The sequence below is a fragment of the Lonchura striata genome, chromosome 4 (assembly GCF_046129695.1).
Source record: "Lonchura striata isolate bLonStr1 chromosome 4, bLonStr1.mat, whole genome shotgun sequence".
Taxonomy (NCBI): Eukaryota; Metazoa; Chordata; class Aves; order Passeriformes; family Estrildidae; genus Lonchura; species Lonchura striata.
Window position 1 is genome coordinate 70,170,867 of NC_134606.1, and position 25,174 is coordinate 70,196,040.

Below are 25,174 nucleotides of genomic sequence, written 5' to 3' on the forward strand. Positions count from 1 at the left end.
TTAGACCCATGAATTATGCAAAATTTAAAAGGAATTGTCCATCAAAAATATTGAGTGCCTTGACTTGTCAATGCTTAATATTGCTCATTGTAGTATAACAAAAATCATTATTTCTTAAACTATTACAGAGAAATATGTCAGTACTGGTTACCTCTTTACTGGAGGACTGGGCACCTGCAAATGTAGTTCTGTTGGGAAACCAACATGAGGATGAGGTCTGTAGTTAACTTCAGAATTTATCTGGTCTTTCTTTAAATCTGTGGTTAGAAAAGAAAATATTTCCAAATTAACAGATGTACAATCCAATTCCTTCTTTGTGATTCCTCAGAGATTACAGAAACAAAATACAACAGAACATTCTCTTTCAAGATTTGATATTAGTCAAAATAACCATTTTGAAGATAATCTGCACGGAAGGTCAGATCTTAGAATCTGGAGGAAATTTTCTGCATTTTCCTGTTGCCAGAAAATAGGTAATTATCACAATTTTGAAGTCCTGTAGACATACTTTCAAGATCACCTTAATATTTAATCTAGCTAAAAGCACATTTTCAAAGGAAGTTTTTCTTAAAATGGTGTTTATTCAAACATCCCAAGTAATTTAAACAACAAAATAAGAACTATGACTTCTAAAAATTCATTTTGTGTTACAATAATTAAACAGAATTAATACTGCAGAGATTGGGACTGGTTTAGGTTGTTCTGTTGTTTGTGGGTTTTAACAACTCAAACCCTAGAGCAGCCTGTAAGGCTCACAGTGACACTGGGCAGACAAAGAGAACATTCACCCACGTGCCCCAAACACACAGCGCTGAATGCCTGGGCCAGCACCACTGTACTCCCACTCCAGAAGTTCCTTTTATTCCTAGGCAAAGAATCATTCCCTGAAAATACACTCCTAGTGAGCAGAAAATAAAGGAAGCATTGAAGTATTTTTTGTCAACACCACACAGCATAAAATACTCACTTGGCAAGTGACAAGCAGCAATCTGTTTGTTGAGAGATAGACACTCCAAGTCTTCCTAATGCCATGATTAGCCCACTAATATCAGCCACCTGCTCTGAAGCCACTCAAAGGAATGGCTTCTTATTTTTATCATTGTTATTATTAATACAATGGCTTATTTTGTCTATGTACAGAATACACTCATAAGTGCTATACCTATTTCACTTGTTATTTCCCTAAGTTTAAATATTTAAAGTCTTGGAACTTTAGACTCACGAACACATGAACAGAGCAGAAGTAAAGTGAAAACTTTGAGTGTTGCTGTTTGGTGATGCTCGTTTTTGGGGTCAATATCTGCCCTGTTTTTAGGTGACGTGAGACTAAAGACATGAAATCTTTGACCAAGAACACAGGTAGTAAAGGCTAAAGCAGCACACAGCTCAAGAGACAAAGCCTCCTTACGGCTTTCCTCAAGTCTTAAGATGAAAAAAAAAAAAAAAAGTCACAATAAACAATACCACCACCTTAGAAATCATATTTTTGGGAAAATATTCTTACTGAATGATCCCATGCACGGAACAAATAATTAACCTGAGAGTTCAAAACTTCTTGTATGCCACGGAGCTGGCTAACAGTGAGATAACCAACAGGGAGGTAATATTTGGCACAGAAACATTTCATTCTGCTGCAGGCCGTGATGATTTTCCCTCCGACCCCCGGAGGAGCCCGCAGGCTCCCGGGCAGTGCGGCAGGCGGCCGGGAGGCGGCAGCGGAGGCCAGCGAGCGGCTCCCGGGCACATCAGCCGCGCCAGGTGCCTTGTGCCCGCGGAATTCCAGCGAACTTAAAAATAGATGTGTTATTTTCCTTCTGCTGACAGGACAGCCATGCACGGTTAAAAACAGACGCCGGCTCGATTGGGAATTTTGGCTCTACGTTCTCTGCAAACCTAAGTATGGGACACACAAGCCCTGCTCAGATGGAGCCCCGCATCCTTGTCAATGAGTCACTGAGAGCTGAGCAATAAATGAAAGGTAATTTTGTTCTGACATATAAACCTGTCTGCTTTTAAGATTTACAGACGTCTATTTTCACATCTGGGTAGCCAATCCAGATTTTCAGGAGATTAACAGCCATTCTACAGGTAGGACTAAGCCCACAGGTAGAACCAACAAGGTCTAGTCTAATATATCTCCATTTGCACAGACAGAACACGTGCAAAAATCTACCAAGTCCAGCTTCTGTGGGGAAAAAAAAATCCCAAATGAAAATAAAGCAAAAACCCCTACCAAAATCTCCAACAAAAACTCAACTTCACATTAAATTCAACTTACTCTTTATGGGTTTTAACTGCATGTTTCCTGGAATTTTTTTTAAGATTTCCTACGTTATCAATAAAAAACCCAGCAACAAAGCAGAATATTTATTGTAACAAATATTTGTGGGTGAATTCCTGTCTCTAAGCCCAGATGTTTTCTGTATTCAGTTGAAATTACAGGCAAACTTACTGGAAGTTTTGGAAATGTGAAATAAGTCTCTCAGTCAAGGAAGTAAGTATGTTATAACTTGTCCAAAAGAGAGTATTATTTCTGAAATACAGTGAGCCTTTACTTTTTAAAAAGTAAAAAAGAAATCCTTCTATTCTATAAACTTTACTTTTGGAGCAACATTCAGTTGCAAAACCCTTCATAGGTATCTTTATCATTCAAAGACACTCCAGTCAAGCACTTATTTGTTTCTCTTTTATGGTAAGTAAACCAAGTAGCTACAAAGCTTTAATTATCTATTAATTTCTTTAAATTTGACATTATGTACATTGACTGTACCATAAGGGTAAGAACTGGAGTTCCTTAAGAGCAGTTGCATATTTTAAATTATTACTATAAATGTACAATTTTCCTAAGCATATGAGCTGTCTTTTTCAGAATTGTGGTTGGTTTGAGGGGTTTTCTGAAGTGACACATAAAGGCAATTGTGATTCTTCTTACACACTAACCAGATCTTCAGAATTACCCTAGATTTCAGTTTGAGTTGTCACATGCTATTGAACTGAACAATGGGAAAACCATTAAAAAACAATGGGAAAACCATCAAAATTAGTAATCTTTCTTTAACTTGCAGAACATGAGGTTGGAAGTTTTGCCCTCACATTGCTCATGTCTCAAGTACTTCATACTCAAAAAAAACTTTGCCTCCTCACTCACCCAGTTCAAACTTCATAAACACAAAGTGATTAATATAAATCATGGATACTACATCTGCTTACTCAATATTTACATTTTCCTGCCAAAATCTGACCACACAATTTAGGGATTGGTTTTGTGGGGCCCTTGTTTCAGTACTACAGTTATCCACTGCTTACTGCCCATGTAAGGAGCAGCCATTTGCTCTCCCAATCACGGATCCAGTGTTTCCATCTTTATAATGTTCTGACAATAAGTTTATTTTTGTTAAGTCAGGGACAGAATGCCTCAAGTGCTGAACAGTAGCCTCATTCAGCTCCAGTAAATAACATGAGGCTGGTAAAGCACAGTTATACAAACGGTGGGCTTAATTAGAAGTACAACATTATTTCCATAAGAAGTTTTCCACACAACAAACCACTCAGACATATTTCTTTGGAGTTGCCATGAGAGCCTAACAAAGATTTCTTACATTCCATTCCTCTCTCAGAAAGGACTGAACATTTTTTTTAAAGTCCTATTTTCTGGGAGTCTGTCTGGCATTTACCTAACAAACCATGTCTCGTTCATAATATTCAGAGGTGAAACACAAGGTAATACAACTGATACCTCTAAATTATTGCTGTTGTCCTTGCTGAAGCTGTCCTGACACACTTTTTGACAACCCAAAAACTGAGTCCAAATAAATTCTTTACCTCAACTAAATGTAAAATTATCAAATTATTCATCTCTTTTTGGTCCATTGATCACTTCCATTAGAAGTATTATTTTCCAAAATGGATCTCAATACATGCATTTTTAATAAGAAGCTATTTAACAGTTAGTTACTGAATTAGAATAATTGAATAGGTGGGATCTTATCATCAATTTCTTTATGCTATCTTGGAAGATCACATGGAATCACTATACTTTTTTAAAGAAAATGTAGGATGCATGTTGAAAGCTTGAAGTATTCTTAAGTACTCTCTCCAGAGAACAGTTCATTGCTATAACCCACTCATTTTTCATGCCTAAAGAGTATTTGAAGTATTTTTCACTGTTTTTTTTTTTTCCCTTTTTTCCTATCCAACTGTGTTTGATAAGAATGGTATAGCACAGAACTAAAGCAGAATAAATCTTATGCAAATCAGATCTTTGCATTCTATGCTACTCATTTTTGGTTGGTTTTGTTTGTTTGTTTGTTTTGGCTTATCAAAATAAGCAAACACCAAATTAGTTCTCTTTCTGCACTAAAAAATAAATCAGAATAAGGACAGAAAAGGTAGAACTGGTATGGCAACACCCCACCCCCACTTTAAGTCCTAGGAGAAACTATACTATGCATTATTTGAAAAGAAGCATGATATCTATAAAAATCAAATGTTTCCTGAGGAAGTGGCCTAATATTTATTGCCCCTCTTTGTACAAGCACCCTCCCATTGTTTCAGCAACAGCAGATAATGATTTTGGCTGGCCTCAGGATGACCTATAATATTTATATGCCAAGGCATTTATCAACTTTATAAAACTCCAGCAGACATATTAGTATGTAAAAGGAAGTGGACTTTCTTATTACAAGTGTTTCTTCCTGATACTGCTTCATATCTAGGAGGAAAACAAATGGTGCCACAGTCCACCCAGACATTTAAAAAAAAAGTCCTCCTTAATACCCACCAAGAAATCTCCTAGCAAAGCTTTTGGGGAAACCACAGGGAGTGCACCAAATTACCATGTCATCTCTGTTAGGGATTTTTGGGTTTTGGGGCAGGGGGGAAGAGAAATTCTGGTATATTTACAATAGTTTTTGAAAGCCTAATTTTTATATGGGTTCTTACCATGGAAGCTTCTGTTCTGCTGGGGTACTGAATGTACCACACTGTCAGCTTTTTTGGTTGGCAAGTTCTGTTCACTGTAAAAGAAGCATATGTGTGATTACAGCATTGAAACTGTTGAACAGACACCACTGGTCATCCAATCCAATTTATTTGTAGGTATAAATATCTTAAGTAAGTGCAACCTGTTAACCAACATTCCATCTTGTCCATTTTCCTAATCTGATAATTTGCTATTAATTAATTCTTTGGTTTGATAACAAATATTATTCTAAGTTGCAATTGGCACTTGGTATCTACTTCATAGGGATTTTCATTTAATTTTTTTCCCCTCAAACTGGAATAGAATTGGAAGATCACAGCTAGAAACCCAAAAGGAGAGAATAAATATTATCAGAGGATTTACTAAATCTTGCTGGTTTAGATAAGCAGAAAACATGCATTACTAATCCAGACAGGGAACTAACAAACACTCTGCCAATTTCTACCTTCTACAAGAGTAAGGCAAGGAAGAAGATACACAGGGTCAAAAGTTCAACTTGGAAGAACCCCTGTTATTGAAAGGACAGGAAAACAAGAAAAATACTGAAAGAAATATGAAGAATGCTAAACAGTAATATTTCCACTTTCTAAAAGAACTTTCAAAGAATTAATTTGTATTTTTGGGGATTTAGGAGATAGTCTGAAAGGTTAGCAGGGAACTAGTAGGTATTGCCAGCCAATTGAAATTACCAGTCATAAAAAGCACGTCCCAGGAAGCCAGTTGTATTTTGATAAAGTATGTTTCTTTCTTTCTTTGACAAATGTTCAAACAACAGTGTAAGTAGCTTCTTAACGAACAACACTGTTTGAAATTTATCTTATTCTCTCTCACAAAATGACACATTTGGGTGCCCCATTGCCTCTTGGGCGTGCTTAAAATGAAACAGTTTCAACTGTGCAAAATCATTGTTTGAGGCAACCATCAAACACTGAAAATACAACCCTGAGTTGGAGTAGCTTTATACAAAATTATGTCATTAACCAATAAAAGCCCATCAGGTTTTTGCATAGTGAAATTTTGTACAGTTTGGTGGGAGATAAAGAGTGGGACAAAGGGGAGAAAGGTCAAGGCCCTTTCATATCCTTCTATTTGCCATTCTCTTTTCCTGTGAAACAAATTGCCATGAAAACATATGTCTAAAAATTTGCTTGGATCTAGCAAATTAGATCTATTAGAGACTAGGCTTGGGCTCCCAACTGTGCTCTTCCATTTTATGGATACAAACAAAACTTGAAAGAATGAAAGAGTTTTAGAAGGATCTACATTCCACACACAGTTTGAGATACACAGTACTGAAAACTGCATGTAGAAGGATTATAACTTTCTATTTCAAGCATCACATAAATTTAAGTTGGAATGGACCTCTTGAGATCAAGTCCAACCAGCTTCAGTAATTTTACACTTCACTGAAAAGATTTATTTCAGACAGGGCAATCAATTACCAAGTGTTCAATACGTATCTGAGGAGATCTAGAAAACTGAATTTCTGCACAATGACTGGTAACAGCACCCAAGATTCACCTACTGCCATTCCCATCCTTGTCAGGGCCTGAACCAACGTTACAGGTGTGATTAAAATAGACACAGTATTATTCCATAGCAGATGGAAAGTTACACACAGTCTAAAAATCTTGTAAGTAAAGAAGCGTAGCAATTACTACAAATGAACACACCCTGCCCCTCAGCAGGGCTTAGCAGTTCTGGCTCAATGCCTCAGTAACTGGCTCAGTGCCTTCCAAAGAGAACCAGAGTGAAGGTAAATTGAACACTTAATTGCCCACACCCTTATTTCTAGATACACTTTAGCTTTCCACATACCTGACTTCAAGCAAGTTTCAAAGCATGTTTTCCTGGATGGTTTAGGTTTTGAAGAACACACAAACGTTAGAACAGGTTATTTTTCCATAAATACAGTCTATGCAAGCTCTAAGAGAACCAGCATTACCTGCAGGAAGCACTTTCCTTCGCATTCTTGGCATCTGCTGTATTTATTCCTTCAATAACAGGGGAGTCTGGATTTGCAGAGCCGTTGCTGATATGGTCACTGCTTTCATACCCAGATTCTGTCCTCTGAATTTGCCAATTATCACCATGGATTTTTCTCTCTGTAAATCCCTTGATTTTTTCAGCATTCCCTTTTCCCTCAGAATCCAGTGAACTTCGACTTCCTGTATCCTGCTTTGTCTCATCTTCATATATAGTCATTAAACCCTTCTGCATTTGGTTCTCCTTTGGCCAGTGGTTAAAGCCCCGCTCCTTTTCGTGCTTAGATTTACTGCTCAGGTTTGCTTTGTGCTTTGGGCTGTGCTGCTTTTTCTCAGTCTCACTGAAAATGCTGTCTACATTCAGTGTCTCTCGCATTGGTTTCCAACCTTTACTCCTGCTCCTCATACTTCCTTTGTCCCTGGAGTCTTGGCTGGTGTCCGTGTCATAGCCAGTGACGCCATCGGTTCGAGTCCTTGTCACTGGTTTCTCCCCAGCAGGAGAGGGCTCTGTTTTGTTTGATCCAAGCACATGTGCAGAGAGCTTTGCCTGGTGAGGTGCTTGGTTGTCATGCTTGTAGGGGCCCCTTCCCTGGCTGCCATAGATCCGCTGATCCATGCAGTGCCTCAGTCCATTTCCAACTGGAGGAGACCCTGACTTAGCACTGGAACGGTCTTCCCCAATCAAGTCTTAGAAGAACAAAAAGGACAAAAGTTCCATTACAGTTCTCGTTAATATTTCATAGAAGGATTTGTGTTGGAATGAACTTCAATGATCATAACAAGCTCCAGCTGCCCTGCCACAGAGCAGGGACACCTTCCACCAGACCAGGTTGTTAAGAGCCCCATCCAACCTGGCCTTGAACACTTCCAGGGTGGAAGCAATCATTTAACTGATATTGTTTAATGTTTCTTACAGTATCTCTACAAATCCAGTATGTATTCTAACATACTGAAAACTGGGAAGGCCTAATCTTACAGTATGGTCTCTTAAAAGGATAAAATCTGCACAAGTAGCATTGATGTGAAAAGCAATTTAATCCATTGGTTCTCTGGTTATATTTTTAACATGTACCTCTTTGTCTCCCAGACTCTTTCCTTGGTCCTCTGTCTGCATCTTTCCGTAAAGATGTGAAGTTTTTCATGTCAGCAGCTTTCTGGGCACACTCTCTGGATAAATCCTTCAGCCTGTCCTTTTGCTCACTGTATCCTAACTTGGCTGCAAAAAATACATCTTGTCAACTGTCATTCCTCAAAAGTCATTCATTACCAAAATACACAAACATTTATGGACAGTAAGATTTGTTCGTAGTTTTTGGACTACTTAAACTGACTAATGAATTATTTGACACAGATTAAGAACGTGAGATTTCTTTACAACCATAGGACCAGGTCCATTAACATACAGGACTACAAACCATGCTCTGATATCACAGTATTGTTGGGGAAAAATGTACCTCAAGTAGCCAGTGACCCATAGAGCCACACCTCAGCCTCAGGTCACTAATGTGCCTTTTAATCAGCAACATCACTGAAAAGCTTGAGAGTGAGAAATGGAGCAAGGCCTCAAGAGTCACTTCAGTTAAAGAATAACAAGGGTAATAAATATTCTGCATTTACAGCTCTGTCTGGAAAAGTTAATATTCCATGGCAGATATTCAGATATTACTTAAACATTGAGAAAATCTTTGAATAACAACTGAATCAATTCCTGAATTTTTTCCCTTAGAAATAGTTCTAGTCCTGAGGTTAGTACCCACCTGAAATGCTATCAATTGAAATCTTTCATAATAAGACATATCTGGTTTATTTTTTTGGGGGTGGTAGTAGGGAATACACACCTGGACCTCTACCACCACTTGCTTGAATATGGCTTCTACTGAACGCTGGATTATCTGGCTGAAGTTTTTTATTACTCCTTTGATTAGTGGAGTCTCCAATTCCGTTCTCTTTCACGTGGTCTGGTTTAGCAGCAGAATGCTTTTCAAATCCTATCAAACAGCATATTTATCTTTAGAAATAAAAAGCTTCCTAATTTAAATTTCCACTATAAAAAGTTTTTAAAAGAGAGAAGGCTTTTTCATTCTGGATTAAAAAGCCAGAAGAGAAACATCACCAAAAACCACACTACATTTCAATAGGCTAGGCAAGAAGGTTCTGTAATATTTTATATACTGCCATATTTATAGTGGTAGCCTGCAGTGAAACAGGATCCTCAATTCTTTGCTCCCTGAAGAAATCTATGTTCTATTGCTACACATGATGTGAAGAATAGCATGTCAAATTCTATTTGCCTTTTATTTAAGTTCCTTGTAAATTATGCTTAGCATGAAATTAAAGAAGCCAACCAGAGACAGCAGTACAAATTACAGAACCACAAGACTGGATTATTTTTCCCATTAGTGTCAATTTGTATCCCCTTATTAACAGGTCTAATACTGAGTATACGCTCACACTAATCTCATATCTTTTGAGACTCTTTGGATAAAGTTTGATAAAAGAATTTCAGAACAAAGCAGCCAATCCATTTTTTCTCCTTTACAATGCTCATTTCAGAAATACAGCTGATACTGTTATTAAAAAAAACATATCTAATTACCCAAGTCTTCCCCATTTCCTCCTGCTGCCTTGCATTGAGACCAGTGAATAATCTGCTTTGGTGCATCTTCTGGGGACACAGCTGTGCCATCTGGGTTAGCATAAAATAGCAGCAATGGCTGGAAGTGACACCGAATGCACCTGGACACCACATCTTTCCATTTTGTTCCAATCTAAGAAAAAAATCAAAAATCAAAACCCCAAAACATTATCAACAGTGCTGAACCTAAATATAGAAAGAGTAATTCATTAAGCAAGAAACACCAAATGATTAATTCCAAATGTACATGAAGCTAAAACATTTTTATGTCAACCACTGTGGTTTACATAAAATGCAACAAAGAGATAGATCTAGTATTGTAAGGGCTAAAAATCAGAATATCATCCCTATGGATACAGCTGCCAGTATCTTATTTTTCATTAAAAGAAGTACAAATTCAACAATAGACAAGTGCAAAAACATTCTGAAAATTTCAGCATTTGTAATACACAACCATAAAGCAGTGAAATAAATTCTAAAGGTCATTTTAAAAAATTACTTTAATGCTGAATTTTTGTTAAAATAAAAAAGTTGTTTGACTTTCTTCAACACTGGTGTCAGAACAACACTCTCCAGAAAAGAGAAGATGCCAAAATTTGGCAGGAGTAAATCCAATACTTACCTCTTTTACATTAGCATCATCAAACAGCACCCATTTGCAGCTCTTGGTGTGAAAGGCAAAGGCACAGTAATGTCGGCTCGTGTAGCAAATCATTCCCACCAGAAAAAGCTCACTGTTTTTGGCATTTTCATCTGTAACCCTATAAAACAGCTGTAAAAATGATTACATATTTTAAAACATGTGGAAAACACAGCCTCAATTTCCTTACCTACTGCTAGCATTTCACCAAGGCAACTGTTATTTAATGTCCTGTTGTATTACACAACTTTCCTGAGCATAAATACTGATTTTTAGACTTGCTATGTCTATTTTAGGGTTTTTTTTTTGTTTGAAAGAGTAAAGCATTAATGCTCTGGAATAATTCTACAAATTTCAAACTGAAAATTATATTCCTAGATTTTCAACTAGGAAGTTTTAGAGATTAATCACTGTACTTGGGGACAAAACACTTCCAACAGGACCTTTTTCTCTCACAGAAACTATATCAATCAAACATTATAAAGAACCATAGAAGTGGACATAAACCTTATATAAATATATAAACTTTATGACAAGTTAAGTCATGCTTATAAAAAATACATATTAATATCTCTATTTTTATATATTCAGATATTCATAAAATAAAAAGTAAAATTAAATTCTAGAAAAAGCAAAGAGTAAGTTTTAGGTCAGATACCCCTGGAAGATAAAGTTGTGTTGCCAGATTCCGCATAACCTCTTCTGTCAGATCAGAGTGTTCTGAATCCCAGACTAAACCAATGGTGACAATCTCAGGGCAATTCATAAGAACACGACGAATTTTTATTTTTTGACCACAATTACTCTAGAAAAAAATGAAACAAAAACCACAACAGGAAGGAAAATAAAAGTGTTTAAAAACTGGAAGTCCAAAGGTGAGTCACTACACAAGAATTAGTTAAAAAAAAAAAACAAACTGCAATGGCTTTATTCCCAACATTTAGTTATGGTGTTTGTTCCTAACAATTTAAGGATAACATTCCTCATTATAAAAACACTTCAGTGAAGACTACAGCTTAACTTCTATATCCAATCACCACCATCTTAAAACAATAATCTCTACAACTGGAACAATAAAACATAAATGTAAGATCTTTGTTTGCCCTAAGTTGACTGCTCTGAAGCAGCAACACAAGACATAACCCTGCTTTTAGAGGAAGACTTCTAGCCTGATTTAACGTCCCAAAAAGTTCTCCCTTGTATCCCAAAGCCATGTAACATTTTTGTTTACTTACAGGACACTTTCTGTAATCATCAGCAGTATTTGCTGCCTGCAGCAATTGTGCAAACATTTCTGGCTTGAGACGTTCATGCCTCTCCATCATTTTTTCTACTTCATTACTGCAAAAAAATAATTCCATAACTATGGATCTCCCTTCTAAAGAGTAACAGATTTTAATTAACTGTACTGTATAACTAAAAAGAAGACACACAGTGGTAAAACAGTAGCAATGCAAACTTTTTTTGTCAAGCCCTCTCTACATCTTGCTTTTGAAATCCAAATGTTATTTTTGAACAGTATCTCAAAAGCATGTTGTAAACAAAAAAATACATATTCATTTTTAACAGTTAAAAGCCTTTCTCTGGCATGCTTTGCATATTATTAGAAGGGTGCATATAGAAAAATCAGTAACAAGAATAAAAGCTCTTACCACAGGGCTGTGGTGGAAATGTAACGCACAAATTCCGTAAAAGGCAATGGATCTGATGATGCTCCACAACTGCGACACACACACTACAAAAATAAAAATATTTTATTTACTCAGGAAAGGGAAAACAAGGTATTTGTTAAACCAATCAAAAGGAGGTCTGACCTGCTCATACAGTGTCATAGCAAACTTCTGGTGAGAAATACAGGATTTTGAAGTGCACATATCTGTTTCACTGTTTGGCACCAAGTGGAAATGAATCCTCTCAAGGATATTTTCCTAAAAAGAAATAATAATATGAATGTGAACTGATGAAGTCAGAATACATGAAGAACATTACAACTTAGTACTCCAACTATGCTCCTTGGCTCCAAAATACTATGGCCGCAATGAGTTTGTCCCCTGAACTAGTAAGGCCATTTTTTCCTTTTGCCAAGAAGACCAGAGGTAATGGGAAGAAGTGAATCTATTCAGGTAGATCAGATAGATGATTAGTTCAGGAGTCCAAATGCATTTTGAATAGATGGAGCAGTAATAAGAGGCTCTCTTTCATGACTGCAAGATCTCAGACAGCCTCTTTCAGGCGTTCTGCACTGGATTTTCCCACGTACGTGAAGAAACATCTAGCAGGTAGGAATTAATTTGTGGATACTCCCAATGGATGTCCAAAGCTGAAAGTAACTGAAGCAGCAATCCTATTTCCTGCCCCTCAAATCCTTGTCTAAAGGTTAATACTGCAGGTGTTTCAAGATGAACCTTTTCCTTGTCTAAAACACAGGAGCCCTTAGGAAGGTTCCGTGACACCTGGAGTCACCTTTAAAGGCTACAGCATAGCTCATATTTTTCAGGAAAACACTTCACTGAAGCAGAAAGTAACTACAGCAATATTTTCAAGTATTTGTTTACTCTGGGTAAGACAATGGAAATCTCTTCTGCAGCCAAATTCAGCAATGAGCTGGCCAGTTGTAAAACATTGTATTTCAATAGCTGGTGACCCAATACTTCATGGAACAGACAATCTATTCAAATCCATAGGTGCTTCTCCTGAGAAGATAACCTCTCCATCAAAATAGTTTTAGGAGTGACTCAGAGTTCATCATTCTCATCAGCCTCCTGCTCTGCCTGAGCTACAGAGTTAAGGGAGGAAAGCATGGAACAAATTCAAGAGTACTCCATCCCCCTTACCTGACACATACTCCGTGTGTCTGTTGCCCTAAACGGGCATAAAAAAGCTCAGCAAGATTATGTTATTTACATTGTACCCGTGAGCTACCAAAACCCCTAAACTACCGGAATTCTACTCAGCTCTCATGAAGACACTCACAAAGCATTCTGCTGCATCATCCATGAATCCCAGCTGGAAACGCTGCTCATCCTTGAAGCTTTCCGCGAGGGCATGTCTCATGTTATCCGATGGGAGGGCTTTCTCTCGGCTGTGCTGGAATTGTGAAAAGATGGCCTAGGAAGAAATGCAATGATTACTTAGCTTCATTAACCACTTGGCTAGACACTGTCGTTCTACACAAACACATCATTTCTTGCATAAATATGTGAAATATTTATAATGTTTAGAGATACATGTAACTTTCAAAGTTACTGTTTTCTCTTCAAGTTACTACATTTGTATTCTGCTGATTCCTCTACAAGAAGTTATGGTACCAAACTAAACACCGAACCTGTAGAACAACATACAAAACTAAAAGTGATTGACTTGAGCTCCCAGAGGCAACACAAGCCCTGTTCTGTAATTATACAGCTTTTTTCATTTGGCCCCTGGAATAACAGTTCATCCATATGTATCTCATGTCTACAGATGGTGTGTATTTTTTAGGGCATCACATAATATCACTCATGAGTCACTAAATAATGTAATATTTACTGCTTAGGAGGGGAGTATATCTTTATTAAAATTATAAACCTTACATAAATGAGATAGAATGCCAATAATCCTTGCTATGAAATTAGCTCAGTGCTCAACCAGTGCACACAACACAAGAGAAAAGGTCAATATCTGCAGTTCTAGAACATGATAATAAATTGCACTTGGTTTTTAATTCATTTCCCAGAAGAGAGAGTTGGCTGCTACTTTTCTTTTTGGCAGTGATATCCATCCAAGTGAGCTCATCATTTAGCAAGTAAAGGAGGTTGATTCTGAAAGAACTGAAAGTTAAAAGCTATTAAATGAATTACAGATCTGCAGATATTTAAAGATGTATTATCCAGTCCAGAATTCTACGTCAAACTTTAAGGAGAACCAAAGAGACTAAAGACAGGAGAAGCCATCTAAAGCATAAATAAGGATATGCATTCTTCACATAGACTTCCTATGGTTAAAATCTGTTGGATAGAAGGCAAAGATAAAACAGAGAAACAAAGTTTCACTGCTAACAAAAAGTATTTTAACCATGATTCATTCCAGGGTGTCTCTCAAGTATTTAATCTTCCCTCTCAAAACAAAAAGCAGAGACTACTGACAAAAATTACAGCCACTATCTCCATGCAAACATTCAAAACAAAGTTTTTAACAGATCTGCTTTGAAAACACCTATCACTCCTCTGGCTGCTCGGTCATTTTTTGTTATGCAACATAGCTTTATATGTCCAGCTTAAAAAAAACCAAGCAGTACAGATAAGGAAGTGTGCAGACAGGTATGCTCAGTTTAGTGGCCTGCACTAAAGTCCAAATCCCAGAATTTATTGGCAATGATTTTAGTTCATAGGAGAGGCTGACAGAGATAAAATATCCTTCATTGTTAAACAGATAAGAGGAGTTACAATAGCCCAAGAGCATAAAAAGAACCCCAACCCAACCAAAAAATCCACTCAAGTCACAAACAAGTCATTGTTTATACTCATCCAGTGTATATATTGCATGGAAATTAACATGTCCAAGATTCTGAATGCAGAATGAACAGAATTACTTAAAGAGTCAAGAAAGCAAAACCAGTAGTGTACAAAAGAGCTGGGGACAGACCCTTCCAAATTAATTAACTACTATGTTTTGAGGTGAGTACATAGGGCACAGAGTTATATATCACAAATACATGGTTAAAAAAATAACTTGCACTATTCTAACCAACCCCAGAACCCTGCACAATTTCGTCTTTAAATACAAGAAAATATTTCTCTTACAAACATCTCTTAAAAATGTCCTTAAAACTAAACTGCTTCTTTACACAAGAATGATTTGGTCACCCAGAGATAGGTATGATACAGACACAAACTTCTAAAAAAATAATTTAAATTATTTTTCCCTCATTGTGAAATATGGTTCTTCCAGATTTTTTTATCTACCTTTAAAGCACAAAATATGCAGGCATCTCCTTGACACACATGTCCAGTTAAACCTCTTAAACTTCGTCGAAATATGTCAAGTTGCCATAATACCTACAAAAATAAAGAGAAAATAAGTAATCAGTTCTGAAGGTTCTTTGCCTAACACAACATAAGGTAAACAATTTTCATTGTTTTTTAATTTCTCATAGAATACAACTTAAGTAGCAATACTGCTGCAGGAAATGTGGGGTTTTTTCCATTAGTTTGGTATGTTATGGAGGTGGACATGAAAGTTTAACATTCAGCACTTAAAATTTAGAAAATTTATATCTGTTTTTTCAACTTTTTGAAACAATGTATTTTGGAAAAAAGCTGAAATACTTTCAAGGAAACAAGCAGCAATCTAAACTCTGTGCAGGGACTGTAGCAGTTTTCTTAAAGCTCTACGTAAGAGTTAAGTCCTATATTATATTTTTACAATCTCTTATCAAAATGATTGCTGAAATACATATGTTTTTGCACTGGTCAAAATAATCCTGGTTCTTACGCAGGTATGTGTTTACCTTATTTGTGTATATAAGGTAGAAACAAAAAAGTAATACCCGCAAGATACCCCACAAAAAGGTAGTAACCCACAGCTTTCAATATCTAATGTCATGGATACATATGAAGTGAAGCAGTTCAGAAAGTTGTCCATTTAAAGAATAAAAATAAAACCCCTAAAAATGAATTGTCAAGAGGCACAGTAAGACAACAGCTGCAAATTCAGGGGGAAAAAAAAGATATCCTATCTATAAACATAAAAGCTAAAATTAAATAGGATATGTTGGAAAACCAAAGTCCAAAGCTCAGTTCTGAAGGTGGAGCAGAGGTTAAAAGAAAAGAAAGGAACACATTCCTCCTTGTAAAAGGGCAGTCACTAACCATCTGCCACTGTTTGATAAACAGCACTGGGTTGTGAAGTTGTAGGATTGTCTGAAACTAGAACTAAAAATTACTTCAGGCTTCATTTTAGGGCACCTAAGTGAAAATAGCAGAACTGCAAGAGAATATAGGTCATGCTACTCCCATTGGATGCCAAACAGCAAATACTCTACTAAAATTACAGTATAATTTTATTTTAAATACATATAGATACTGTATATACCACATCACTACACCTCTCATATCTTCTAGTTTTAAATTCATGCCAATTTTAAGACTTCCAATTTTTAGGAAATACATGTCTATTAAGTACAGTCTATTAAGCCCTCGGCCAGTTTGAGAAATAATTCTGTACAATTTAAAAACATTCAGATCCAAAATCTGAGCATTTCAAGAAGTACCTTATTATAAGAAGAATTCCAAGTCATATTGCTTTGGTACCAAGTGTATCTCCCACTCTAATTCCACAAATCTTTCCTAAGATAGAATCAAAGCCCTCACTATATGTGAATATTCTGATATATCCCAGTATTACAGGCTCACATACTAATTTTGAGAAAATGGGATTTTAATAAAAATACTATCGTAGTCAATACAAGTAGCAATCTGTTGCCCCACCTAAAAAAGTGTCATATCAATTTTGGAAGTAATCTTGCTGTGTTTGACAGAAACATTACTTTTAAAATTCAAGCAGAAAGTTTAAAAGTTTTAAGTCCCACATTTTCAAATATAAAAGAAAAGGTTTTCAGATATCCTTGATGCATGCAAATAAAATTTTGTGCAAAATAAAGCATTAATATTCTCAATCTTTTATAGTTAAATGCTGAATAAAATTATCTTCATAACAGTGTCTTATTCCTATAATTGTCATTTTTATTTCCCACAGACACTCAGAAAAGTCTACTCCAAAACTGTTTAATATATGAAGTTTTTTCTTACCTGAACAGCACTATTAAGAAAGCAGCTGTTTTGTCCAGGTTCATTTAGTAAGCCTTTTGTAGGGGCCAGGGATAGGATACTTCCAGGCTGATAAACTTTTCCAAGGTTACCCCCAGGTTTTCTTAGGAATTTCACCCATGCCATTGTTTTTCAGAGTTTATAATCAAAATGTTCACACTTAAATATTTAAGGATATGATGGGTGCAAGGCAAAGAAGGTGGTTCTACAATAATATTTCTAAAGTCATGGCATTCCATTCAACTCTGTGCAGTAGTAACCATTCAGGGGCTTAAGTCCATTTTCCATGAGTAGCTGTGAGCCATCCCTCAGGAGCAGTCTCCCAGTAAAAATATAGCTGAACAATGTTTTGAACCCTCAGTCTTAAAAAAATAAATAAATAAAGGTGTCCAGTTAAGGTTAAAGCATGTTAAAAGTCCTTAGGATACAAATTCTTATTAAGCAAGTTGCACAGTAACTGACTTCTTCCAGGGATATCAATAAAGTATTACTATAAATCATTAGTTGTATTATGTTGAAAGTTTATATGTATATATATATCACAGAACTGCAAAGTTCTTGTCAGGTGTTATACTCCTGTTCTCTCATTTTGTTCCATCTTCTTTTTATTTCTAACTGTAACCCATGAAATATATTCCAGTTTCCAATACACCATGTTTATTGCATTCTCTGTCCAGTGAACCTGAAATAAGAAAAAAAAACCAAAAAACAGAAATTATTGAAAAAAAAAAAAATCCAAAATGCTAAAGACCTTCTAAATTAAAATAAAGATCACAGCTGAAGCAACCTGTACATCTAAAGGCAAGATGAAATAGCCAGGAAAGAGAAAAAAAAAATCCCCAACTAATAATTGTTTTTAAGCCATAAAAGTTGTTTTATCTATCATCATTTATTATCTTCTAATTTCTCACACATCTCTAAAGACCAAAATAAAATTGCTGTAAAGATTCTCCTAATAACCAGCAACAGCTTATAAAAAGACCATATAGTACACAAGTTATTCAATCTTTGACTCTCCAAGTCTAATAAAAACATTACTAAGAAATAAATCTTTTTATTCAACACTCAAAAAGCTATGCTGGTTTTTATTTCAATTTTATGGATGGATTGTCAGTTAGTACTCAGCTTTCAGAAGTTTGTGCTGTCTCCTAAACACAACATAAATGTGTCATTAACCTGGTTGCATTCTCAAAGCAACCAGAAAAACAGTGCTAACAGCAATGCAAGAATATTCTGGTTGCTGCCCCAATTCCAGGACTTTCAAATTCCAACAATAAGGGTTTTTTCTCCCTTATTGTTGGAATGAAGGAGCATGTTGAAGGTTAAATGAGTCCATTTCCAGAACATCCCCACAACCACATGTAAAGCCCAAGCTGTGATCCACTCACAACAATGGATTATTCTGTCAGTTTGGCATTACTACATCACCCACACAAACATTTGGAGAAACAGTACAGAACAGAATAAATTAAAATAAACCAACACAATTGGGGTTGCATATGTGGGAAAGAAAGAAAAAAAAAAAGAGTGGAAATTTGGGCTCACATTTCAATGGAGATATTCACCTTAGATTCCACACGCATGTGAGATACTACAGACATATTAGTATACTTCAAAACCTGCAGCTTCTCACTACAGTTTTTTCCAATATGTAAACTTAGCAAAATTAATGAGGAGTATTAAAAAACAAAAATTGTGTAGTTTGAATACTGTATAAACTGGAAGAGAACTTTGCTTAGCTCAGAACAAGCAACATCACATTCACATAAAACCACCCTACAGCTCTCTAATACTGCTCAGTCATATTCAAAAATACTCACAGGAAGTCTTGCACTCCTAAAACCATTCCCCATTATTTAAGGGCAATGCTGGTACTTGCTTGTATTTAAAAATAAAATCCATAACTGGAACCTAACCAAAAGTCTCCTTTGCCCCATGAATAATTGGATGAGTTCTGTTTGTTTACTGATGTTACTGTATCTCACCCGTAAGTAATTTGATTTAATAATACTGGAGATAGTAAGTGTGATTAGTGGCAGCACTGAGCAAGGAGTCTGAAATCTAGCTGGAAAATGACCTTGACAGAACATCATGTAACAATTTTTTTTTTCTTTATGTTCACTTCAGTTAATCCAAAAAGAGAATAGGAGAAGAAAATGTAGCTGGAAATGTGGAAATGTGTATCAGCTTCAGACCTTATTACAAATACACACTCTGTTTTGGAAACAAGAGTTCATCCAGAGCAATTTAGGATAATGACAAAGAGCATTCATTTCCTAAGAACTTACCGGAAGTAATTTTGTCTTGCATTTCAGGGCTGCCCTACAACTAATACTCCATGCACCAAGCATTTAGCTGTTGGGCTGGCTCTCAGGAAAAGTTATAACAATTCAGTGCAAGAATTTAATGAAAAAGTGTTTCTGGATTAGCTCTGTGTTATTGTCCCATTGCATTAAAATGCTTCCTGCTGAATTTCACATCCACAAAGCTGTGAATACAAATAATTCCATCTGCCACACAATCTTATTCTAATAAATTGCAGAACACATTAATTGCAGTTTTCATATGTAGAAGTTCCACTGCAAATTTTTTCTCCACTGCATCAAATACTAAGGTGCATGGCTTATCTCTCATTAGTAAGAGAGGCACTGTAGTTGAGCCTTACAATGGTGCCAGAAGCAATGGGGTTAATTTGTCATCACAGCCTCTCCATAAGGTGAGAAAGCCTTTTGGTTTGAAGTTTAAATTGGACAAATATCTCACTTTTCATTTGAAAAAAAAAAAAACAAAAACAAGAACATGATTATTCTGCTGACAAGCCTATCCCCATCACACATGGCTCCATAAACCAGATAAGTGATGCTGCTGATCAGTTTTGGTTGCTTCACCTCCCATGAGTTTGGGGGAGCTTTCAGGTGACTGGGACTTGGACCAGACTCCCATAACCCAAATCCAATAGTCAACAGCACTATAATTAGGACCTGAAGACTTCTTCCTTGTCTATGATAAGCCAGTGTTGCTAAGGGCACTGTAGCATTTATGAACCACTGGTGTTTACCAGATCTTTTTAAGCTCTTGGCTTGCCAAAGGTGTGAGTGACAAAGTATAGACCATCAGTCAGCTGTGCATGCCCTGTCCCTGGCAGTGTTCAAGGGCAAGTTGGATGAGGCACTGAGCAACCTGGTCTAGTGAAAAGTGTCCCCGCCCACCACAGGGGGATTTGGAAAACAATGAATTTTAAGGTCCCTTCCAACCCAAATATTCTGTGATTGAACCATACTGAGTCTACACTAAGTGCAATATTTCAGGAAAAGAGTTATTTCAGACAGTGTTAATGACATGCTACAGAAGATTTTTAGCATCTAAGAATTAAAGGAATATTCTTAACCTTCAGATTACAGGAATTGATTGTGTACAACTGTTCTCAATCAAAGACACTAAACAAGGGTTCTCAAACAAATGTCTATTTACTATTTAACTTCTTCTACCTTACCCAATTTCAGCCACTGTTCTTCAGTCACAGCTGATCTCATCAAGCAGCTTGCTACCTTTAGCTTTGCAGCCTCACAGGACAGAACACATGCTTGTCAAAAATTTCTGGCACTTGCCTTTACAGCTTCCAGAACAACAAATCCACTTGTCAGCAGAACTGCACGTTATCACCTGCTTGGTTGGTACACCTCAGCACATAGCTGTGGCTGGCACAGACTCTTTAGTTTAAGAAGCAGTGTCACTAAAGAAGCTTAGAAATCAGTGCAGCTGATATTTTGCCTAAACAATCACTTTCTACAAGCAGATTTGGGTTTAAGCATCTCTGATATCCATCAAGATAAAACTGATGAGATAAACAGTTGGCTCTGTGAACATTGGAACTACCAGTACCTGGGCTCCTGATAATTTTCTGCCTTGTGGCTGAGTTCTTCCAGTTTTCTCTCTAGCTGGGGCATAAGCCAACTCTGCTCCTCACATCATCTTACAAGGGCTCTCTCTTCCAGCCAGCTGCCTCTTTTCATGCACTTTCTAAGTACATAATCATCTTTGAGCCTTCTATCCCTTCTGTCAAATTGAGTGGAAATCTGCCAACAAGTTTAAAAGTTGTTGACTGCTTCCATCCCTAAAATTTGGCTGAAGAATAGTTATTTACATCTTCTCAGCTTCACTTTGCCACTATTCTCAGTGTGTTGCACAAATTACTAATGGCAAACTTTTCTCATGCCCAGTGCCAAGGTTACTTTTAAGCCACACAGCATTTTGCTTCCGTTTCATGCCTCTGTGCTGAGCCTGGCAAATCCACCCAATACCCTGACAACTCTGGGAAATCAATGCCTAAACTGATGTAACTTAGGAATTTAGACACAAGACAACAAAAATGGTGAATGAAGAGTGATGAAATATATTATGAGGGAATAAAGCTGTGATGGGAAACCATTAAAATTCTCCGCAATGAGCCAATATTATTAGGACTGGGGTTACTGTCTCCTCCTTAACAGAATGAAATTAATCAAAATTTCAACAACTTGCAATTGCAAGAATTGAGTGTTTTCTTCAGTTCAAATATTGTCATTTAAAGTTGCCAAATTTTGTTAACTGCATGAAAATCTGATTTGTACTGTGACAGTGCTGGAGGTTGTAATAATTTTTTCCCTACATTTGAAAAAAGAAATAAACAGTGAAGCTGCTTTAAAAATGTAAAAAAACACCAAAATTTGAAAGGAATAATCTCTTACACCCACCTGAATGAGGCAGAATCATAATTTTTTGGCCTCTGAACAGATCCTGTCCCCTTCCACCTTTAGCCCCCATGTTAAATATATTTGTCAACAAATCTCACACACCATAGGATACATGTAAATGCTTTTAGTAGCCACAAGTCTTTGTCTTTGGAAGTTGCCTCAGAAATACATTAACAGGAATGCAAATTCTCACTATTTTAAACATCAGAGAGGGAGAAAAACATCATTAATAGCACTTACTTGCCACACACGTAAGAAGGAACAAGAACAACACTACAAGAAAAGGCCAATACCAGTATATTACCACTGGCTGGTATTGGTGTGACACATTCTTTCTCCTTCAGTCACTGATTCAACAAGTCCCCAAGACACCAAAGGAGTATTTGATGTTATCTCCTCTAGAAAATCTTCCAAACCCAGATTTTCAACCCAGAGTTTTTCTTTTTTTCAGCATCTCTATTGTCTCTTCTGGAGCCCTTGCCTATTTAGCTGTTCCTCCTATGCCAAACCACTGCTCCTGCACGTCACATGTCTCTGTTCCCTTCCAGCACGGAGAACCAGAAGCTTAGATGCAATCTCAGACAGCTTTTGTGTAAATGCACAATTTTTTGCTTTAAGCTGTTCCAATAAAAACTTTCCTGTTTGCATCAAAACCAAAACAACAGGTTCACAGCTCAGCCTCCCTCATCTGTTTCAAGGAGCAACCGACTTTAGAAATAGCTGCAATGGGAACTCTGAGTAAAGATCTTGGAGAACACAAATGCCCAGCCCATGACATGGGCCAGCATTTACAGTGAATCATCACACAGACACCACAGAGATTTTTGTTTCTCCATCTTCCTACTGCTTTACATGCGATTATTCAAAGGCTACAACGTACTCTTCCCCGAGCCTCAGAAAGACAGAATGCATCTTTACAGTGATACTCACACTTGCCTTTTTGTCTCAGATTAATTGCCTTGCTTTTCAGTTGTTTGATCTTTGCAGATGTTTGATCATTAACAGAAGTGCAAAATACCAAGTTCTGCTCTTCCGCAAAAAGCTTTCTGATTTCTTAAGTCAACAGGAAAAAAAATGACAAAACTGAGTTACAAGGAATGGTAATGTCAGCATCATCTTTAAACCCACACATAACGTACAGGTTTGTCAAAAAAAGTTTGAATGTCTGAATCACTATACCTCACATATTTCCTCATTAATATATCCTATGCAAACCTTTCTACAAACATTTCGCTTCGTCTACACATCTAAAATCCTGATCTAGCCTCAACCCATCATCATTGAACTTGGCCCCAACAAACTCCTACTTGTTTCTGCTCAAACCCTGAAGCTTGTGAAGAGCTCTGTGAATAGGTTTTGCTCCCATCACTACATCCCTCAGTGACTAAACTGTTTTACTCTATCAAGAGGCATACACCAAGGAATAAGCAAGGACATTGCCAATACCCTGGCACCCTCTGGGTCACACATCCAAGTAATTCTGTCAGTGGCACAACATGCATACTGTATGGCCAAAAAAAGATTCTGCACTATCAAGGCTTGATATGAATGTCAAGCGCATATTTTTTCTGTTTTTACTGTCAACATCCCACTGGTCAAGAATAATAACTTTTTATACAAGTAATTTGATACTTAAAAAAATAACCAGTAAGTACTTCTTACTTTGTAACAATTTGTTAGGGGAAGAAAGGATTATTTACCCTTTGACAAGGCTAATTTACAGTCAGATTATAACATGAGATCTCACTATTTTAAAACCAAAAAACACCCTTTCATTTCTATAAGAAAAGAGCAGGTAATCATAAAATGAGTCAAGGGATTTTCCATTGCCTTGGGGTGGAAGGGCATCATCAATCAGGCACAATGCTGTTTGCACGATTAAGTTGTCATTCTTAAAATAGTCCTAGCAGCTTCAAAGTTAGGAAAGCTTAAGTGGTTCACTGTTTGGTGTTTTTAGCAGGGGGTTCCATGAGCAAAATAAAATACTAAGTAGAAATATGTAAAACTCACTTATTCTGAGAAGGGGAAAATGCACGTTGAGAGAACAAGTCATGGTTCCTCCGAAAAGCTGATTTTAAAATATTTGCATTGAAAATCAAAGTAAGGGATACAGGTAAACTTAGACCAGATGCTAAGCAGGTGATTTACATATATTCGCATACATCTACCCACATGCCTCTGAAACTCCATCTGTAGAACAACACACAGCAAACAATTCTGCCTCCAAAACGCCGCAAAACTGATTACATTTCAAACAGCTCCAACACTACCTGTACTGGCATTTCCTGTTCCAGGCAGACAGCCTCTGGAAGCGCTCCTAAGGACTCGCTGGCGGGCATGTGACCGCCGCGTTGAACATTAACCGCGGCTCGCTCCGAGCCCGCACCGCCGCTCGCCGGGTCCCCGCTCGGGCTCCGCGGCCCCTCCGCTCACACAGCGGCGGGGCAGCGCCGGCCGCGGAGCTGCGGCTGTTCCCCACCCACGCAGCCCCGGCAGGGATTTAACCCCGGCCGCCCCTCCGGCCGGGAGGAGGCGACGGTCCCGTCCCCGCCTCGGCACCGCAGCCGCCTGTCCCGCCGGGACCGCGGCCACAACCGTGCCCGCTCCCTGGCCCGAGCCGACCGCTGCTCACTGCGGTTCACCCCCTGCCCGACCCGCGGCTCAGCCCCTATCCCACCCCCGCCTCAGTCTCCGCGGACCCCCGGCTCACCGGCGGCTCCGCACGCAGCTCCTCTCCCGCCCCCTCCCGGCGGCGACTCCGGGCGCGGCCCCGCCCTCACGGCAACTTTTACTTCCCCCGATCCCCGCTCCTCCTTCGCGCTCCCCTCCCCAGCCCGGCGCCGCCGCGCCTGCGCAGTGCGGGGGCAGCCGGGGCGCTGTGCCGGAGCCGTGTCCCGGATATTCCCCGGCCAGGGCGCGCGGGGAGCGGGGAGAGGCCATTGGAGGAGCGGGCCGCGCCCGCGGCCGGCGCGCGTGCGCGGGGCGCGCGCGGGAAGGCGCGCGGGGCCGGGGGGCGCCTGAGGGGCGGCGATGGCGCCTGAGGCGCTGGGGCGGGAGCAGGAGCGGGGCTCGGATCCCCGAAGGTGCGGGGCGAGCCGCGGCCAGGTAAGGGGCTGTCACCACAACCCCGCTGCTCCCTCCCCGCCTGCTCACGGTTCGAGGGCACAGGCGGCCTCGGCTTAAAGGGCGCACAGGGAGCCCCTCAGGTGCTTGGGTTTGGAGTTAACAGCCCGTTAACATGAGCGCGGCTTGTTTTTTCCAGCAATTGTTTTCCAGTTCTCATTCCAGGATATCTGGCCGTGCTTTCCTTGAAATGCCTATGGAATAGCACTGGCATAAAAGTGACTTGTGAGCCAGACCCCACACAAGTGTACATCCACCTCAAAGTTGCGTT

The 25,174-nt window shown here is 38.3% G+C and overlaps 1 protein-coding gene across 5 annotated transcripts in view; it reads right to left on the minus strand.

The window, feature by feature from the left end:
- Nucleotides 1-24,610, minus strand: part of USP53 (ubiquitin specific peptidase 53) — a 28,840-nt gene extending 4,230 nt beyond the window's left edge. Inside the window, exons 1-16 of one of the 5 annotated variants that reach the window (XM_077783050.1) lie at nt 24,491-24,610; nt 22,717-22,833; nt 17,030-17,729; nt 15,185-15,277; nt 13,215-13,349; nt 12,056-12,169; nt 11,894-11,976; nt 11,477-11,582; nt 10,900-11,046; nt 10,224-10,373; nt 9,563-9,734; nt 8,805-8,954; nt 8,039-8,182; nt 6,927-7,653; nt 4,942-5,015; nt 152-257 (exon numbers count right to left, since the gene is read on the minus strand). In XM_077783050.1, coding sequence (XP_077639176.1) covers nt 152-257; nt 4,942-5,015; nt 6,927-7,653; nt 8,039-8,182; nt 8,805-8,954; nt 9,563-9,734; nt 10,224-10,373; nt 10,900-11,046; nt 11,477-11,582; nt 11,894-11,976; nt 12,056-12,169; nt 13,215-13,349; nt 15,185-15,277; nt 17,030-17,173 — 2,345 coding nt within the window. In that variant the 5' untranslated portion in view covers nt 17,174-17,729; nt 22,717-22,833; nt 24,491-24,610. Of the gene's footprint in view, nt 1-151; nt 258-4,941; nt 5,016-6,926; nt 7,654-8,038; nt 8,183-8,804; nt 8,955-9,562; nt 9,735-10,223; nt 10,374-10,899; nt 11,047-11,476; nt 11,583-11,893; nt 11,977-12,055; nt 12,170-13,214; nt 13,350-15,184; nt 15,278-17,029; nt 17,730-22,710; nt 22,834-24,050; nt 24,253-24,490 lie in introns of those variants that run through there. The other 4 variants (XM_021554974.3, XM_021554975.3, XM_021554977.3 and 1 more) reach the window with 4 other exon arrangements.
- Nucleotides 24,611-25,174: the final 564 nt, after the last annotated feature.